The 21,124-nt window shown below is 42.1% G+C and overlaps 1 protein-coding gene across 1 annotated transcript in view; it reads right to left on the bottom strand.

Annotated features, from left to right (window-relative positions):
- Nucleotides 1-17,968: 17,968 nt before the first annotated feature.
- The window catches only part of LOC111153821 (guanylate cyclase 1 soluble subunit alpha 2), a 294,976-nt gene continuing 291,820 nt past the window's right edge, over nucleotides 17,969-21,124 (bottom strand). Inside the window, 1 exon segment of the mRNA XM_022513074.1 lies at nucleotides 17,969-18,425. Coding sequence (XP_022368782.1) covers nucleotides 18,218-18,425 — 208 coding nt within the window. The 3' untranslated portion in view covers nucleotides 17,969-18,217.

Below are 21,124 nucleotides of genomic sequence, written 5' to 3'. Positions count from 1 at the left end.
AAAAGTCCCGATTTTGTGCTCCGTTGCTCCGCCGCTTGCCGGGAGCCGGCCCCTCCCCCCGCGGTCTATCTTCCCGTCGCTTTGGATTCACTTCTCCGCCCGTCCTACCTTGCAGAAAGTGGCTGATTTTCTGTTTCTAGAGTCGCTGTTCTTCTCTTCGATCTCCCGTTGGATTTGTAGGTGTTTGCAATCTTTAGATAAGCTATCGAGCTGATCTCCCGCTACCTGAAGTAGTCTCAGCTGCTACTTCTCGCCATCTTGACTCCTCCTCATTATTTGCTAGTTTTAATTATGAATCACTATGCAATTCTGATGAATCTTTGTCTCCTCCACCATTTACTCAGCTTCTTCATGAGACAAGACATGTATCGTTTGCTTACTCACAGTGGTCCCAGAACCAAGTGCAGTTTCAGACCCAAAGTTTATGTTCAGTAACTAGTCGATGAGTAAATGAAGAGCCCGGGGATGATGAAACATTAGCAGACGACATTCAGGTGCTGGGATGGAGGCTCTGGAATGTCAGGGGAGGAAAACCGAAGCTGATCTTAAGATGAAGAAAAATGTAAAAAGGAAAAACAGCGTCCCTCCGGGAGTGCTGGACAAATACAGGGAAGGGCACTAAATCATGGTTAGCTCGATAATTCAGCAAGTGATTTTGGAAGTGTTGCCCATTGTCTTTTCTCTTTGTCTGTGTTTTGACACTAAAGGTCACCTGGTAAGGTTGTTGTGAAATAAGTAAATGAAAGAATACAGAATGGGACCCAGCACATGGTCCAGATTTGCTAATAGCTGTAGCCCTTCTTCATCTGGGAAACTATAGAAGGGAATTTACTCCAGTGGGTGGCGGGGGGCTCCCAAGTATGCAGATACACAGGAATGGACCAGTGAGGTTGGGTTTTGTTGGCTTCTGCTGGAGGCTGCTACGTCTGGGGCCACTGAGAAGAGGCCCGGTGGGTTTGGGTCATCCTGGCCAGAGCTGGGGACTGGAGTTGCTGCCAGTTAAGTACTTCCCATCTCGAGTCCTGACTAACTGTGCAGAAGCAGGGAGAACAGCAGAGGCTTGTTGAAGATTTCACTTCATCTCACAGGCTGAGAAGCTTGTTCTATAGTAGAAAGTGTTAAGATTAAGCCTTTCAGTCACTTCTCACTCTCTCACATTAGCACTAATAAGCTCAGAGTGACATTATCTTAAGAAGGCATCTTTTTTTTTTTAATTTCTTTTTTTTTAAGATTTATTTGTTTGACAGACAGAGATCACAAGTAGGCAGAGAGGCAGGCAGAGAGAGAGGAGGAAGCAGGCTCCCCGACAAGCAGAGAGCCCCATGCGGGACTCGATCCCAGAACCCAGAGATCATGACCTGAGCCGAAGGCAGAGGCTTAACCCACTGAGCCCCCCAGGTGCCCCTTAAGAAGGCATCTTGATGATGAAGTGCTTCCCCTGTGATCCTGAGAAAACTCAGCCCTCTGGCCATAACAGGGACAGCTGTTCCCACAAACTCAGTGTCCCCTTGAACATGAACCTCCTCCCAGAGACAGTGTGCCAGCCTTCTTCCAGCCGAAAGATGGCGAGCCGAAGGAAGGAAGAGAACCTTTTAAAAAATCTGTTTTTATTAAGATTTTAATATCCCTTCACATGGTAGGTTCTGTCCCAAGCCTCTGCCCTCAGTGCAGTTAGTAATTTAAAAGTGGTGTGATTTAGCAGTGGGTAAGCCGCCCAGTATAGCATGTGCCCTCACAGAGGGGACCCTGTGCGCTCACAGAGCAGAGCCTGCCTACATGGTGTGATGTAAAGGACATCGGAGGGGCGCCTGGGTGGCTCTGTCATTAAGCGTCTGCCTTCTGCTCCGGTTATGATCTCAGGGTCCTGGGATCGAGCCCCGCGTCAGGCTCCCTGCTCAGTGGGAAGCCTGCTTCTCCCTCTCCCTCTGCCCCTGCTTGTGTTCCCTCTCTCGCTCTCTTTCTCTGTCAAATAAAGAAAATCTTTTTTAAAAAGTCAAACAAAGGACATTGGAAACTGTCCTTCATCTGTAAAGGTTAGTCTCCACCCGGCATCTCGCCTGTGCAGTTGATTCCTACTTTCAAAATACAAATGCACGTGTCTCGAGTGCATTGAATTGGCTACACCGGGGTGTACCGGGGGCGCAGGAGGCTGCACATCCTTGCCAGTCCGTCAGGAGACTGAATACCCGGAATCCGCTCCACCCCTTCCCCGCTGGGTGAGAGCCGATCAGAAAGCTGTTCCTTACGAATACACACTCTGCGGGCAGGTCAGGGCAAAAGGCAAGTATTCCCGAAAAGTCAAAACCAACGAACCAGGGAAGCCCACAAAACCACGTATGGTCAACCATAGCCCTCAAGACAGCTGCATTAGCTTTTCCGTTAATCTCCACATTGGAAAAATTTTCAAATTAAATGGATTTAGCCTCAAGAAAAGTTTACCATTTCTCTCTTGCTCGCACCCCCCCCCCCTTTTTTTTTTCGTGAACAAAGAAAAGTTCTTAGAGACGAGTGCTGCGTGAGGACCAGTGCATGGGAAGGATCAGTCTAGATCAGCAGTGACGGCAAATTCTGAAGCTGTAGGGCAAGAACAGAGATGCTCTGGTTGGGATGGAGGAGGAAGCAATAAGGCAGATTCTTCAGGCCTTGGTGACCGCAAACCCGTGTTACGTGTGCTGTGGAATCATGCCACAGATGTATCTTCTGTAAATTCCTCTCTACAAACTTGGCGACATTTTTTATTTAAATCCTTTCTGATACTATTGAAAAGGTCTTTGTAGGTAAAATGGGGAGGATGTCTCTCCCCCCAGCTCCATCCGCTTCATCACTTGGACCTTGAAGTCGCATTCCTTGCAGTCCAGGTCCCTCATGGGTCCGGAGCAGAACAACTCCTTCGCCTCTGGTTTTTGGGAACTTGTTCCTGGAAGGGCTCCCACTTACTCCCTGGAGCCAGAAAACTGGGGAGCGGACAACCTCTTGTTTCTCATTTTCCAGCGTTCCCCAGTCTTTCCCCTCAGAGCACATCTTCATCGGCTCCTTCTCTTTGGTCTGTGAATCGGTTTCTTCAGATAAATCAGCTCATGCACACAGCCAGGCTTAGTCATCCCCTTTCTTCTTGAAGTTGGCTGGGTTATTCTGTGGCGCAGTTCATATAATTGAAGAACGAGATATTTGGCATTTATCCAGCACAAATGCACTATGAACATAGGTGATATGTAGAATAATACAGTATATTTCAATTTGGTTACGTGGTAGATAGAAATAAGATACGGTATGTCTAAGCACTGAGGGCAACCATACTCTGATGATTTACTCCCAGTTAATTCCTCCGAACCAACACTTACTTGGTTGCATAGAGGGCACCACGTAAATAAATCTTGGGTATTATCATTTTTTAAAAAAAAGATTTATTTATTTATTTATTTGACGGGGTGGGGGGAGAGAGAGAGAGAGATCACAAGCAGGCAGAGAGGCAGGCAGAGAGAGAGGGGGATGCAGGCTCCCCGCTGAGCAGAGAGCCCGATGTGGGGCTCGATCCCAGGATCCTGAGATCATGACCCGAGCCGAAGGCAGTGGCTTAACCCACTGAGCCACCCAGGTGCCCCGGGTATTATTATTTAAAGACAGTCAATATTGTAACTTGAGCCTTTGGAACAAGAGTAATTGGTCAACTCTTGAGTAGTTCACTCCTCATTCCAGCAACAACAAACCCAAGGAGGAATACTGAAACTGCGGTGCCCCAAATCCCTCACTACTGTTGTCAAAAGAGGTCTGCACCCAGTTGACTTGAAGTCAGCAGATTGTTCCCCATTCCTTTGGATGTGATTTTGAGTTGGCCCCTCAACCATTCTGCATGGAGAGACGAAAGTCTTATCAGTCAGGGATCCACCGTCAAAGAATATTTACAAAATGGAAGCCAGTGCCTTCTTTGAAGTCAGGGCATCAGATAAGTCACAGGTGAAAGTAAAGAAATTCAAGAACTAAAAAGGGGTTTACCTTGTCTTGAAAGAGATACTCATGCTGGTCTCTGCAATGGCGTCCCTTCCTGATTAGGAGGCCCCCCCCATCGGAATCTGGGAACCCTATGGGGATCTATGGTCTGGTCAGATGCTTTATTTGGGGGGAGGGTTGTTGGCAGATACTAATCATTAACTTGTTCAGAATGTCTCTGTCCCTGAGAATTAGAGAACCAAAACAGCCTCACGGTTAGTATCATAGACATGGTTTCTGAAAGATCCCAGCTCTGTTTTAAATAGGGAGACATAGTGAACAATGGACAGCTGCCCAGGGCCCATCAGGTATAACCAGAGCAAGGACTTCCGGTGCTGCTGCGCATCCAGTAAATTTTTACTATTTCCTGAGGAAGTTTTCATTGGAATTACACATGTGTGTGCACGTGTTTGTATGTGCACATACTTTCTCTGCTTTTTTCTGCCTCAGTGTCACAGGGATAGAAAAGTAACTCTCAATGGCATGACCTCAAAACAGCAGATGTCTATCAGAACACAAGAGCAGAAGGTGAGCACAGCTCTGTTTGTGGACAAAGGATGGACATCCCCCTTGGGAACTTCCAGAAATAGATTTGTAGAGTTGAGACCTCATGGTTATGGGGGAGAGAGCAATACAGTAACAAAGATAACTTGATTTTGTATCTATTCACTGAAGAAATGCAGGAACATGGGATTTAAATGGTCTTCTTTTAGTTCCGTGCAGCATCTAATCTAACTGTTGGATGAGGCACCCACCCAGTGGGTGTTGAGTTGACATTTAATAATGGCAATAAAATGATCCCATTTCTCTGTCCTTTCCAGAAAGCAAACTGACCGTAAGACAAGTGAATCATGGCTTTTCTGTGTGATAGATATTCAGGGTGCCTAAAAGTACAGAAATGGTGACCTGTATCATTTGGTTTTGTAAGAGAATTAAGAGATTTTATATTGTAAAAACAAGTAGTTGTGTCACAGACATCATCTGCCACCATAATGATAACTCATTGAAAACATTCATTCATTTACTCTTCACTCATATTTTTAGTCATTATCACTCAGGGCATGAAAGAATATGCTAGAAAGAATCTGCAGACTCCTCTTTTTTGGTACCATTTATTGATTTAAATATTTTATAAGTGACAGTTTGGACTTAGAAAGGAAATAAATGCATGACTTTGTTTTGTAATGAATTGTGTAACTATAACACAGAACTGTCATTTCCACTTTGTTGTATAAGAATCCCAGGCTTTCATCCATCATTTTTCATATACAGATTTACCGTATTCTGCAGACTGTAAATACAAAGACATTTTTCGTAATGAAACATGCTACTTACACTGTGCATGATTAAGAATAACTACAAGTAAAAATAATCACAAGAGTAAAAAATGGTGTTACATGAAAACTAAAGAAGATACAGTGGCTGTTTATAATCCTGAAAGTGCCTTATATACTTTTACACGTACTAGTATTCTTAAAATTCTAGTGAAATGAGGCGTATTTTATCATTTCATTCAGAAAAAGGTCCTCTAAACCTGTACTGCTAGATAAGGGAAAATATTTTAAAATATAATATGAAACAACAAATGAAACTTTGTAATGAATGGTACAGGTTTTAGAGATGCATTCATCATTAAAAAAAATAGCTTGACATTTCAAAATATATGCAATTTAACCATGCCTTACAGATATATTAGTATATTTACCTGATATTGTTAATGACCTTGTAATTCAAGTTTGTGATAACTAGGTTTTTAAAAGAAATGACTCACAAAGTATACTCTGATAGCAAAATAGCACATGTACAATAGTATTTATACTGCAAGCCAAACCAAAAATTTAGATTCATGAAAGTACAGCAAATGAATTGGCCAAAGGATTATAAAATAGTTCAGGTATCTCATTACATAAAACCTACCCCATGCAGCGGAAGCAAATGAAGGCCTAGCACATTCTAACTATGTGTTTGTATTGAGCCGGGAAGCCTACCGTTGACCATATAGAGCCAGAATGTTTGATGGAAATGCACTGGCTATTCATCTTATACACTGAAATGAACAGGCAAGATTTTTGGTTTTTGGTGGTTTTTTTAAAATTTTTTATCTAAAGTACAGTTTTGGGAAATGAGACCCTTTGGTTTTGTAAAATGGCTACTCACAGTCTAGGAGTCAGAATTCAGGTAGGTTGATTTTGAAATGAAGAATGATATGTGTTATTTCTGGAATGCACTTAATCGGTACATTTCAAAAGCATGGTGAGACAGTTCTGTGACTTGATTACCGAAGTTATAATGGAGTTGCAGGCAGATGTTAGAAAATGTCAGAGTTTTTCCAAGGCCAAACTCCCAGGAAGATTTTTTTTGTTTTTTAAAATAAGGGAAGAGCTGTTTATTCATCTCTAAGAAAAATCAGAAAGTCTTTCTCTCCATGGTCCATTTTTCAAATTTGAACCCAACCTGATTTTCATGGTAGTCAAAACCTGCCAGGATGGCTGAATTAATATCCACGTAGTTGGAATAATTCATCCTTATCTCCAAATTCTTAAAGGAGACAGTGATTAGTAGCTTGTAAACTTTGCCAACCTGGGCCTTAGATGCCAATTCGGCAGGAAGAACAAAATGGAGAAAATAGGACTGTGGGTCATGGCTGTTCACACTTGATCTTAATTTCTCTTGTTTTCCTTAACCGCATTTATTCTATTTCTATGGTGATTATTTAACATATTTCCATCAAGAAATAAAAACGGTAAAGGCATTGAAGGCAAATAAGTATTAATATTGTGTATTATCTCAAGACACAGCCTTTCTTTAACACTGGAGATCACAGGAAGAAAGTACTTTGTATTTTTGTAAGTGTCAATTTATATGGTAGCTGCCTCTTTCTTCACAATTTCACAATAAGTTAGTGTGAAATAAATGTCAACTGACATTGAAATTTACCCTTTTCAAGTTTTTAATTTTTCTGAAGTTGTCATATCCCTTCCCTGTACTGACTACCCAATCTGTTAGAGTAGAAGACCCTTGAGATGTATTTTAAAAAAAAAGTCTAAATGAGAAGTGAGAACCAAAATTCAAAGATATTTGACTCACAGAAGCTTATCTTTCCAGAAAAATACAAAAGTACAAAAGCTGTATTATTTCTTATAATTTTCTCTTAATGAACACAAACTTAAATCACGGAGACTACTTGATAAAGAGCTTGACTGTATTATTAATACACTAACAAAAAATGAAAATATTTTCAGTTGAGGGATTAAAGATTCTTTAAATCTTATTCAATACTTGCTCAAATTATTCTAGTGTTGAGGACACCTAAAATGAAAAGGCATAATATCTTCCTCATTTTCATTCTTTTAAATAAGATAATTCATTTCTTTCCCCTTAAGAATAAAATACTTTGCTAGAAATGATTGAATTTTCCCTGAAAAAAAAAAAAAAAGGCTTTGAATTGGGACTTGTAAAGGATCCAGCCTGTGTCTTTCTGTATTTAAGAGCATGGTAATTAGTTAATTCTGGTGCGTAAGTAGAAATTGTGGTTATAAACAGGTATCTGAATGCACACTAGGATCTCAAAGGCGGAGAGCTAAGAAACAGAATACATTGTATATTGCTTTTTCAATACAGTAGACTCACAAAATTGATGGCAAATGTTTTCAGACCCTCAGAAGGACCCCAAACCCCGTGCTATGCCAAGCCGAGTTACAGAGGGGTGCACAGGAAGCAAGACAGTATAACGGTCATCTCTTGATAAAGAGCCAGTAAAACCAACTAGCACTGGGTGTACTGGCCTTACTGGAAAGTCGTTTTTAAAAAACAATCTCCTTACAAGTGGAAGAAGCGTCTTTCCTATTTCAGTGATGAGCAGTGTGGTCCCCAAGTGAAAATTTACTATTTGAAAATAAGAGGATTTTGCTAAATGAAGATCTCTGTAGGGGCAAAAATAGGACGTTGTCCAAAAGGTTGACCAGGATGCTTCTTGAGAAAGTGTTTGGGTTCAGTGTAAAAGAACAAACAGGGAAGTATTTTAATCTGTTTTGAGGGAGGTCAAGCCAAGGTCTCCGTGAGCTCAGGCATTTCCAGCCCAAACGATCTCTAGTTGCGCCTTCGTTCCCTCACCTCCCGCAGCCGCCCTGTGCCCAGTGAGACGCAAGCGGGAAAGAGAACCCCCGCCCAAAGAGTGAAACACGCACGATTTTCACATCTTTCATAAGAAAAGAAGGAAGGAAGGTAGGAAGGCGAGAAGAAAGGGGGGGAGGGGAAGGAGAGGAAAACAAGAGAAGCAGTGGATGCCGGCCACCTTCGGGGGCCTGGTGAGCTTCCTGGACACAGAGGCTGCGCCTTTCGTGCTTGCCAAGAGCCTTCCTCCGACACAGCCGCCAATTCTGCTGATGCTCAAGTTACAGCCGCACTTGAGACCCGGACCCTTTCGCTGTTTCTCATTATCCTAAAGACTGTAATGCTGTTTAGTGAGCACATACGGCAAATACCGACGGAAGGCACAGGACCACATTTTCCCAGCAGAGGACTAACTCCGCACGGAGCTGGGGCGGGGGAGGGAGGGGCAGAATCTATAAGGCAAGAAGTTCTCAGACTTTAAAAAAGATTCATTCTGATGAGCTTGTTTTTAAACTTTCTTCTTAATCAAAGTTTTGACGTGATGAACTTTGACATTCTGTGAAGTGTGAAAGTGTGAAAGTGAAGTGTGAAAACTCTATTTAAAACTCTATTTAAAAATAGTGAAAACTCTTTTTAAAAATCTATAATCAGTCCCCCCCCCCCTTTTTTTAAGCTTTCTTCTGGGTTAATGGGGTTGGGCTAGCTAGAGACATAATTGTAATGTAGGCAAAACTGGATTTTTCTCTCTCTTCATCTTCCCTGCTGCTGTCCTTCCTCCGGCTGAAGCCCGCTGGAAGTATTTCATGGATCTCATGAAACAGGGCACGTCCTGTAGTCAGGTATCCGTCTGCGTGTTAGCAGGAGAATTCTTTTTAGATAGGGAGTGAAGTGTTTTGAACGATCAACAGAAAAGGCGATGGTACCCGTTACCGCAGGTCGCCGAGTGGCATAACAAAGAAAGGGATGGACGTTACGAGCGCCGGATGACACAGTTGAAACAGACTCAGACAAGTCATCTGAGACACCAAGGCGCACTTTGACTTTCATTTCAACATGGTAATCAAAGTTGGAAGGGGGGTTTCACATTGTTGATCAACTCTCTGGCCACTCTAGTATTTTGCTTCACTTCATGGAGATTTGAATGAAAACAAGCAAACAGAGATGTTTCAAGGGGCTCTACAGAAATATACTATAGATCCAGATTTGATCCCACCACCCGGAGCCTCAGAAGAAAGCTGTTTCTCTTCTGGCCTTGAAAGTTAGCGACACTGAGCGTAAAGGAGAGACCATAAAAGCAGAGTTGTTCTAGGATTTGATGTTTCGTTGGGTTCGGGAATGTATATAGATTCTTGTTAGTCAGAGGTGACGCAGAATATGTATATTTACTGTTCAAATGACTTGAATATCAATGAGCTCTGACTTCGATTTTATTCTGAGAATAATAGGAATATGGATATGAAAAATCTCAGTGTGAACGGGTCTTAATCCAGTATTATTTGACTGTTACTCTTATCCCTCATGTCATTAAAAACAGCTTAGTATTTTAAGTAAAAGAATGTTGCCAAATTTGCGCACCATGGCTTAATGCCACAATTAAGTCTGTTTTTGTGACATCCTATGTATCTATTCTGCCACAAATGGAAAACATAGAGAAAAAGATGATTCAAATGCATTTTATGATTATGCGTTATTTCCAGGGGATAGGAACTTAATCCATCAAAAAAAAGTATTTTTCTTTTTCAGTGCTGAAGAAATGGATACATTTAGAAAGCCTTCAAAGGGGTCTAGCATTGTGACTTTGGGATGTAAGTTGACTCTTTCAAGACAGAAATCTTTGTCCTAAATCCTTTTTCTAGCTGATAATTCCAACTAAAAGTGATTCAGATTTGTTTCTCCCCTTAAAATTTTTTTCTGTTCCATACAATCTCTGCCTGAATTAACCCGTTACGTAAAAGTGAAACATCTTCCGATGAGGGTAAGAGGCCATCTAACCACTTCTCATCTCCCAAGCCAGGGAATACCCCTTCTCTCCCGCAGAACACCATCAATGCTGGGTGACTCTCCCCAGCCCCAGCCCTCAGGAGCTGGGTGGGCTCGGGGTCAGAAGGGCTTCTATCTAAAGCCCAACCCTTGTCCTGCCAGCAGCCCAAGCCCCCCTTGAGGACGATGTGAAGAAGACTATGGAATAGAGTCTAGCTCTGAAAATGATTTTACTGATTTTAGAACACAGGGTATTTTCCATTCTTTGGGATGAAATTTCCCAATGAGGGAAAGATATCACTTCTAGAATGTCAGAACACACTCAGAGAAAGGGTGCGTGAGATCAAACCATATTCTCACTGAGCGTTAGCTTGGGACGGCGCGTTAAAATGGGGGGAAATGTTTGAATATGCACTTGCACGCTGGTAGTCGGTTCTCGGAGCTAATCTTAGCACACTCTTCTGCGACACACGGCAGAGCTGCTGTTTGGCCTCCTTTGTTCCTGCAGGCCAGACGTCCTGACACCTCCATTGACCTTCACCGCGGTAACGGAGGCTGGTTTTCTCGGCAGCCTTCGAGAGTTTCTGTTTGTAGCTCCTTGAGGTCTAACCCTGATCTCCACCGCTGCTGACGGGCTTGACGCTACCTCCCAAGGAAACTGAAAATGGCTTGTGAAGGAGTTTAGTTTCCTCTTGTCTCTTTAACATAAGAAGGACCAGTGGTCAAATAAGTCATCTGGCTTTCCTTAAGTCCACTGTGGAAACTGCCTCTCCTTTAAGAGCATCTATACCTTCCTGCAGAAAAAAATCAAATCTTTTTGCTCCGTCTCTGCTAAAGCTCTTGCCCACCCCCACCATCTCCATCTGTCCCTGGTCCCGGGTCTGATGTGCATCTGCTAGGTAGAAAAAGAGGAGGCTCGTCTTTAAAAAGCGGGGTGATGTAAAAGCAATTTTGTACATTTCTGGTATTACCCCAATTAATGCATTATGGTCCTCATATTTAATTACATTTAATAGACCACAGTAAAAATATATTTAGGAGAATCCTCTCTTTATCTCCAGATAGTGAAAAGGCCACAGAAGAAGGCTGAATATTAACTGATTCCTTTATGTTTAAATTGTGCATCAAAAGAGTCACTATAATAGGTTCAAATTAAGTATTTTCTGTTTATTAACAATGAAAAGTATGTTTATTGAGAATTAAGCCTCCAATGATATGCAAAAAAGATAATTATCAAAAAAACTTTCTCGGGGAATCAACGATCCTGTTGGATTTTTACAGGGGGATTTTCTAAAGTGCGAGCAAAAGGATGCTACCTTAAGTTTTGCAGTGGTTAACAAGAAAGTAATGTAGCAGCAAATACAAATGCAACTGTATTCAGATTCATGACTAGAAGAGAGTTTTTCCGGTGAGGGGAGGCAGTAATAGGGGCGGTAAGCCGATTCAGAGGTTTAGGAATGGGGAGTCCTAAGTTTATATGACTTTGCTAAATACTAACCTGGTGTTTAGAAGTTCCTCACCAGAACATGAGTTTACCAGCTGCCTTGAGCTGTCATCCTAGGACATTATGCTAAATGATAGAGGAGGAATTTGACTATTAGAGGACTGATTATTATGGACTGTTCCACATATGTTTAAAATTACATTTTGACACTAAAAATGTGAATTATTCGTTTTGAAATGTAGACGCTTTAGTACTTTCATCGAAAGAGTTGAGAAGGGCAGATTATTTTCAATATGGCTACAGAATCATTTTCAGATGTGCATTAATTATACCTCAGATGACATCCAACCAATCATATTCAGGAGCCAAAATACTATTCTACTTCCCAAGTATTTGCCATCATAGAAAACAGTAGCAATGAGCACTTTTTATCTTTACTCTTTCATCTTCTAAGACCTTACCAAGAGTTGAATTAACTTGTCCCAAGATCCATCCATATTTCTGCAAAGCTACATTCTCAGTCACCTCATCCGACCTATGCTGTACCTTCACTCATGGATCCATCCTTAACTACTCCTCACTGTTAAATTCTACAAAGATCCCAAAGCCTGGGCAACATTACATACACAGATCTCTTCACAGAGGAATAGAAATCATATTATGATAGGTATTTTTCAAATTATACAACAGAAAGAGCGTGGTGGGAGTCTGTGACTTTACAGCAATGTCCAAATGAGTAGCTTCTGAGATGCATGACCCACGTCGTTTGTGCAGGTAACTTTTATCCAAGTTTTCGCTTGCTGCCGCTCTTTTTGCTCGAGTTGCGAATGTCTTTTGGAAGTCCACACCCGCTCTATTATTGCTTGTATAAAATATGCCTCTATTTCCCTAAAGGTTCCACGAAGTGCACAGAAGTACAGGTTTCATACAGCCTCATACCATGGCTTAAATTATTGCTTGAAAGGTTGTTTTAAAGTATTGCTAGGAAATCATTTTTAGATGAGTGTGAAATTCAATGTGAAAAGTACAGAGTGAGACTAAGTATTAAGCTGGTGATTTCTTGACAACATAAAAACGGATCATTCAGAAATCAGGCTGTGTCCAAAAGTGTGTAGTTCGTAGCCTGGTGGGGCAGATCAGCAAGTACGGTGGGATACGGACAGCTCCGGCGGTAACTCAGAAAACGGGACTGGGTCCACTGTGCCTGATAGCCCTATAGTGAGCAATATTCCTCCCTCCTGCTTATTCATGCTGACTTCTGTTTCTAATAAGTTTGAAGTCTCCTGCTCCAAAAGCAGACTGTAAATTTAAGACCAAAGCTAAAATTAAGACTTGTGAAAGAAATAATGCTACAAAGCCCAAAACACTTAGCTTTCCAAAATAACGACAGATGAAATAATACACGACTCTCTTAGTCAACTTGTATTTATTCCTGGGGATTGGGTTATTTGGATACTCTTCAGCGATGCCCCAATCTGGCTTTCTATTCTCATTACCTAGAGTGGTTTTCTAAATACAGTGCCGAGGCCACACCTGCTACCGCTGAGCCCAGATCTGGGCAGGCGTGGAGCTCAGCAGTTTGTATTTCGGAAGGCTTCCTGGGTGCCTCGTCCACAGGCAGCCGGATCCAGCCACGCTGATGAGCTGGACCGTTGGACGGGAGCATTTCTTACTAAGGAGAGGAATGCAGTGAAGCCCTCGACTGAAGTCGTGTTCCGGTCACGACGTATTGGAAATAAAAATGCAAACTTTACTTCCTGACATTCCAGGTCCTTCCAAGATGTCCCTCCTTTTAATCACTTAATATCTACATACAGCACACGCGTGCACATCCTGACCTCCCCCCACAACGAGGATTCATTACTTTATAAAACGAGCTATTTTACAGCGTGAGATTGACTATCACTGGCTTTTTTTTTTTTTTTTTTTTTTTTTATTAATGAAAGGAAAAAAGGAACAGAGGAAGGAAACAGAAGAGCGGCAAGACAAGAGTTAGGTTTCAAGTGTGAGGAAGGAATTTTGCACACTATCTCGGTATATTCTGACCAGATTCCTGTTCACCTGCGTATAGTATCAGGGTCTGTACTTCACCACCTCGAGGGGCCTCAGACTGAGTCCAGTGCTGGGGCCGGAGTGCTGGGGCCAGAGTGCCCATGAAACAGTAGAGCTAGTTCAGTCACGGCAGCACCGTTTGTGCAGACAGGAAATCGGCTGCTTGCGAGTGGAGTGCATGCATCTGAGAGTGGCCCAGAAGGGGCTGTCATGCAGGAGGTCATAGGCTAAATTCTCCTTACTCAGTGTCTCATGCACCATGTTTTTCCCACTGTATCTGGTAGGAGATGCTTACAGAAATTACACGATTTTTGTAGCTGAGGATCTCTAACCTAATAATACCTAGGTTGCAATTGATTGGTTCTTGGTTCTTGGACTTGGGTTTCTGGGTATCGTTGGCTAAAAGGTCTCTGTTGTCGCCCAAAGCCTCTTCAGGGTCATATGTAATTCCTTTTGAATGAATTTTTGGTAAAGTTACACCAAGTGCTTGGAGTCGGACGGAAAAGGGAGGGAAAAGTCGGAGGGAAAAGCACAGGGAAAAGCTGCGGATGGCAACAGGCCCCAGCACAGCTGGGAACGGTTAGTTCACTTCCGAGGTGTGGAGAGGCTAGCGTTTGCTGGAGAGGTTTGAGAGAGAGGGTTTCCACTGACGGCGTGGAGCAGACGGGCTGGGCAAGAGCTCAGTAGTGCTCAAAACGCGTGAGAAGACGGAAAGCTCCGGGTACAAGTTTTATTCTCTGCCCTAATGATCCGTGACACCCGCCCTCAGCAAGCAGGACGCGCGGGGGCCTTCAGTGAATGTATTTAATGACAGTCTCGATCTTGAGATCCTTCTTGATATCTCACAACTCAAATACGTGATTTCAATTGGGAGCAATATTTCTGTACAAAACACAGAGCTTGGTGGTTTTCCAAACCCTGTGGCTTTGCCCTTTGTATGTATCAGTCAACTTAATTTGGGTTTATTGCTGGAAATCTTTGGTGCGTTTGGCAAAACTGAAAGCCTGGCTGCACTTGTGAATGAGGTTTTATCTAAGTTGTTGCCTTGCTTTGCTCTGTGTGTCCTGGAGAAGTGCACTTTGCACCTGAACAACAGAACGCCGTGTCTCTTGAGAACTGTTACCCCTGGGCAAGAGAACCGAGCGTGGGGCCATGAAATTCCCCTCTGAAGCACTGAATCAGAGCCATGTAGGGCATGGCTCACGGACTCCACAGGGCCATATATTAAAAGGGAAATCCAAAATAATAAAGTAGAAGGCATGCGTATCGGGGCAGGTTTTAGACAGTTTGGTCACCTGTTACATAGAAGCTTTATCTTTTTCCCAAAAGACACGTGTTCTACAGGCATTGAGAAGTATTCTTTTCATTATGGCTAATGTGATTTATTTATTAAGGTCCCCAAGGTGCATACTGTGTGCTATCTGGAGGTACACATGGCGGTGTGTGACTTTGCTGGGTAACTGACTTATTTCCAAATGACTTTGTTTCTATCAAAATAACTCTGATGCCGGTGTGAATCTCTCATACCGATGCCGCGTCATAAAGTGACTTCAGATTAGTTGCCTCAAAAAATACTAAACAGAGGAGCTGTAAGTGCTGAATTATATTTTAATGTAACCCTTTCAGAGTGGGTTAAAGCCATTTCCCTAATTTAATACCACTTGATTTCTAATAGGACATCCATTTACATCCTTTTTAATCTGCCACACTAAAATGTATGATGTTTGTGATAATTTTTAGGTAAGAATACTGTGCAGATATTAGTCAGATGAAATACTATGACCCAATGTTGCAGTGACAATTCCTAAATGGAGGATATGTAGTCTGTATTATGTAGGACAAATAATGTAATAGTTTTTCACAGCTTTCTAACTTCTACGAGCGCAGCTAGCACGAAAAGCCATTGTCTGCGTAACTTGCAATCACATAGCAACAGTGTAACTAATAATCAACAGTAGTAGTTTGGCCAAATGGCAACAGACTAGACTGTTGCCTCAGACTATAGCTTCGAAGATTACTTAGATTACATTGTTTGAAAAGTGTAGTCTACAGCCTATGATATATAATAGATCTCTGGTGTATTTTTCATAGTGACATTTGTGACAATATAAATGGCTACTTGTCTAAGTAGAGCCATATAAACTAAAAGAGTTTGTTATTTTTTCGACAAATTGAATGTATATACAATTCGTGTCTTGTGCCCTATTACAAATGACTGGGTAATGAAGTGGGTTTCCAGTGATGTTTTAAAAATATGCTTCCCACAGATATTCTTCAGTATAGAGAGAAAGATCATATATCTAGAATAGTTGCTTGGACAAATCCTCACGAAAAGCAGGGAAATAGGTCGGATGATTACTGGAAGTCCCTTGCAGTCTTATGGTTATGAAACACATTGCTTACCACCAAAACATTGATTGATTTAGTTTATCATAATAAGCTCTAAATTCCTATGCAGAATAAGTATAAATTACTTCAGTGAAGCTTGGTTTTCTCCCCATGTCCTGGGCTGTAACAGAGCACACAGCTGAAGTGTCGTCTGTCTTCAGCACGAGGACTGAGGTGTGCCCAGCCTGTTCCGTTCACAGTAACTGGGAACCTCCTCCCCCTTCTTCCCTGAGAAGGAAGTGGGTTAATTTCCCAGTCCCCTGAAGAAATTCTTTTGTAACTACCCCCATAAGCGCACCCTGCCCCCAGTCTATAAAACTCCCTTCAAATAAACACACTGGCCTTCTGGCCCCCCATGTTGTTAAAAACAGACACCTAGACCCAAGGAGGAGGGAGGCCAGCAAGGCTTCAGAAAGCTCAGGTTCTAGATCCCATCTCCACGCTATGTGCGGCACTAGCATCCTCATGAGCCTTGGGGTGAAAACTGTTCAGCAATTATAGATCACCATTATAACAAATACTTTGTGTATCTATAAATGTTTTCTAGCTACACACTTAGAGAACTTAAAAGCACTAGTCAGCCTCCCAGGCTACACTGGACACTATTGATACGCTCCGTAGCTGAGTTGCGGCATCAGTGAATCCTAACACAGCCCCCGTGCCTGCGCAGAGAAGTCGCTCAGTCACGTTCAGCAGACACAAGCTCTCAATGAGTACACCGTTTGGAGGAAAATGGCCATTCCAGGGTTTCAGGGAAACACATCGATTTCCAGTTCATTAACCTCAGCAGAAACTTGGGTTTTATATTAGATCCAAAATAGGAAAACTCTGGATGTACTGTGCTCCTGATTTCAGGGGGAGCCTGTGATAATATTTTCATGCAGTGCTAATTAGCGGGAACAGATCGTCATTTTAGGACCGCATGGGATGGAAGCCTGTCTGTCACTATGGCGATGACGGGGCCTGGGGGACACAGACCTACTTCAGTAGGTCTGAAGGTGATTCATGAATTTAAGAGCCACATCAATCAAACTGCAGGAGAAAAGAATTGCTATTATTTTTTTAATCTCAAAGCCATAAAACACAGGGTTCCCCCCACCCCTTATTTTGCAAGAAGAAATAACGTTCTTGGCAAACAGCCTACAACCTCTTTCTCCCTAACGCCAGCATCTGGCAGTTTTCTCCCAGAGTGGCAGGTAGCCCTTAGGAGGCATCCGGCGGGCAGAGTGGGCAGAGGTGGGGGGAAGAGTAACGAGTCATGGAATGGGGACGCTGTTTATTAGAATATAGCTGAGGACATTGTACAAAGTACCTATTTTGCAAGTGCTACATTGAAAAGGGTCCAGTGCAGCAAAGCATTTTGTTTTATCTGACATTTGTTAGAAGATGGCAACAAGACTTTGCTGTAATCCTAGTTACAGATGAATCTCTTATTGGGAAATGCTATTTCCTCTGGATTCCATGCTACATTAATTAAATCTAAAAGATATATTTACTAAGCAGACAGACAGTGCTTTCTCAGCATCTGAAGTCCCTGGTTATATGTATGCTCAGTCCGAGCACTAATCTGTCTAAATGAGTGAAACTCTATTTGATTAGTAGGTTACAGTTACATAAAACACACTACACAGTAGCAGATTCAGAAAATGGAGTAATGTTGTGTGAAATGTAATTATCTAGGAGAAGAGAGATGTAGAAAAATAGGTAATATCCCTAAAATATTTTGCTGAGTTAGAGTTCTTCCTGCTGGGAAGACGACCACACTGCGATGATGTGTATGAAATGTCTGTTCAGAAAAACAAAATTAGAAAATAGTCCTCACATACCAACTCACTAAACGGAGGACTATATCCTCAAAACTGGCTCTCAAAAGTGATCCAGATAAATGGGGAAAGATACCTGTATGTGTGACAAACAAGAAACACAGAATCTATTTATTAGTTTTGAAAGGGGCCCCTACTTAAAATATAGATATATATGTGTGTGTATATATATATATATATATATATATATATATGACCAAAAACACTCACATGGATGGACACATCTCATTACCCCCCTTCCTTTTTTTTTTTTTTTTTTTTTTTTTAACTGATAGTCCTTATCCACCTTTTTCTAGGATTATTGCCTAACACAATACAGAAATTCCGCTCAGGCAAGTAGTGGAAGAGAAACCATCTTGTTCTACTCTCCCGTCATGACCCATGTTCTGGGCTTGTGCTTTTTGGAGGAGTCTTTGATCTGCAGTAGGTCTCAGAGGCTTGTCTCCCGGAGGAACATGGTGCCAATGTTGTAGGAAACTTTTTTTATCCTCGAGGAGGAAAGAGAAGGCTTTGGCTGCTTAGGACCAGTCCTTACCTCCAGGAAATAGCAGATCCCAGGGATTTCCTTTGGAAAGTTATCTGGAAGCTCTTCACGGGACCGAGGGATGAATGTGAAACTTTCTTCCCGTTTTAATAATCTAAGGAGAAAATACAGACAGTGTGAATCAAATAGGGCCGATGAGAATGAATGAACAGAAAATTTAAAGACTCAGGAATCTTATCAATGATAAGGCTCAAGTTAACACTCCTATTTCTTCGAGTAGATGTGGCCTTCACAGGGCTCCAGATGCTAGGAAGTGTTTCTCAAGAAAGATACCTTCGTGTTATTATAACAACAACAAAAATAAGCAGGGCCAGTTAAATTTTTTTTCAAGTTTGATTTTTTCCCTAAACAAAGAATGAAGGAAACCGAATAATGAAATATTTATTTGAACATGTAATATTTAACCTTTCTGTTTTTAAAACCTAACTAAATTTTTTTAATTAATTAATTAATTTTTTTTATAAACATATAATATATTTTTATCCCCAGGGGTACAGGTCTGTGAATCGCCAGGTTTACACACTTCACAGCACTCACCATAGCACAAACCCTCCCCAATGTCCATAACCCCACCCCCCTCTCCCGGCCCCCCTCCCCCCAGCAACCCTCAGTTTGTTTTGTGAGATTAAGAGTCACTTATGGTTTGTCTCCCTCCCGATCCCATCTTGTTTCATTTATTCTTCTACCCCCCAAAACCCCCATGTTGCATCTCCACTTCCTCATATCAGGGAGATCATGTGATAAAAACCTAACTAAATTCTGAAGCACCCTTTTTATGTTCTGTAGACTCTCCACAGGCTTTAAAGGTGTCTCCTGCCTGTCGAAGACCTCAGACACTCAGTCACTGAGCATCACAGACAACACTCATGCCTCAGAGTGTCTGCCGTAGCTGGCGACTGGTTTCTAGCCATTTGTCTTTCATGAGCTCCAGCATTTATTGGTCAGACAGAATGACTCTTCCCTTCTAGTCACATATAAAGACTCTTTCTAGAAACACTAATGCTAGAGACTTAATCTTGTCCAGGTCCATGACATGTAAGTTTGATTCCCAGACCTAAAAATGCGGCCCAGCAATTCACCCTAATTCAGCAGCTCTTACGGGCTGCTTCTCACTGGCCAAGAACAATCTCCTGCGTGTTCTTGGACACACACTGTTGAACAGAACGCCATGTTTTGCCAAGAGCGATAGAAATAAGGAATTAAAGAAGCAGAAAACACAGACTGAAAAGCAAACAAAAGCCCATAGTAATCCAGAAATTTACGATCTGTGTCAGCACGTGTCCAGCCATTTGGTAGCATTACAGGAGGGAAGAAAGCGAGCATGAAGGGGATGGAGGAGGGTAAGATGAGGTTTTGAAATCCTAAACTAAATGTTTAGGCTTTTATTTGGAAGGCACAGTGGAGTCAAACCCATCATCCCCTTTTCCCTAAAAACAACTTCTTTTCCTAAGACAGGTGGACGTTCACAGCAGTTCCAACTTGTGTGAGCAGGGGTCGGGGGGAGGAGCCGCAGAGAGAAGGCAGAGTGAGAAAGGCGGGAGGGCAAGGAGAGCGAAGGTTGTGTGGAAACACAGTGTCACTACTACCTTTACACTAAAAAGGGAAGAAATCTTTGAGTCTTCATAAAAATATCCAAAAACAACAGTTGGTAGCACTAAGAATTCTTATAGTAGGAGCGATCTATATTTACGTTTATGAATGGGAGTTGTGCCATTTTTCTTTATCAAGGATTTTTGTTTCAAGTTTTAATCGACCATTTCTTTGAAAGTATTCTACAATGATTACACTAACTTGGAATATAAAGGAACGAGGCGCTGATATTTCAGAATTATTTCATCCATACATCCCTATCCAAAAATCTAATCATGTCCTTCTCTGACAAATTTATGAAGGGGAAAAGTCCAGAATCAGAGTGATTTGCTCATAGGAGCAATGGGACAGCGAGGGCATTGGGACTAGAATGGGATTTGGTAACTCCGAGTCAAGCTCAGCCCTACAATAAATAGTAAGACTACACTACGGACACTTTCTTTCACAAAACTGAGATGTAGGTGAGGCATTAATGACAATCAGAATGAAAGTCATTGGTACTGTTTACTTTCTCTTTTTACGGATGTCAGCTTTCTTTACGTGGAATATATAATCAATCGTAAAATGTAGAGTTTCCTAAACAATAGCTAAATTTAGCGTTGAATTCCACAATAATTTTCCTTAGCTCAAATAGAACAGTCATCCATGTGAGATGTGGGTGTCAATGATGCCCGTCAACAAACGTGTTGAGTGCTGGTGACACGCTCTAAGAGTCCTCCGAATGGAGGAGAGAGGGAGTGGGGGTGCACAGAACAAGTTAATACAGAACTAAAAGGGCACAAAATACTGACAGGAACAAATCAGCAGCATTGCCAGGCAGCATATGGGAAAACATAGGATAAAATCCAAAGGAGTAAATTCTGTAGGGTCAATGCAGAAATGAGGACTATGGGTCTTAGCACAAAAGTCAAGAAGCAGAGCAATAAAGTTCACTCTCACCCGTGATAAAATAAAGCAAAACCCCAACCTTTCAAACACGCCTCCTTAAAGGCCCAAGAACTAGGTAGGACTCTACGGGAGATGCACTCTTCTCCCCTTATACGTTAAGCCATCTTTTTCTCATGCTGTATTTGACTTACAAAGGTCTTTATATTTTGCTGTGATTGAGATGTTCAGACAGTGAGGACGAGCACCCAGCTGACGCCTCCGTTAGTACTCGTACGTGACCGGAAAGACAGGGGCCCTAGCTGCTTCGGATGCCAG

Source organism: Enhydra lutris, unplaced genomic scaffold (genome assembly GCF_002288905.1).
Source record: "Enhydra lutris kenyoni isolate GAN:26980312 unplaced genomic scaffold, ASM228890v2 scaffoldscaffold34, whole genome shotgun sequence".
Classification (NCBI taxonomy): domain Eukaryota; kingdom Metazoa; phylum Chordata; class Mammalia; order Carnivora; family Mustelidae; genus Enhydra; species Enhydra lutris.
The sequence above is the reverse complement of the archived record's forward strand: the minus strand, read 5'-3'. Positions and strand labels throughout refer to the sequence as shown.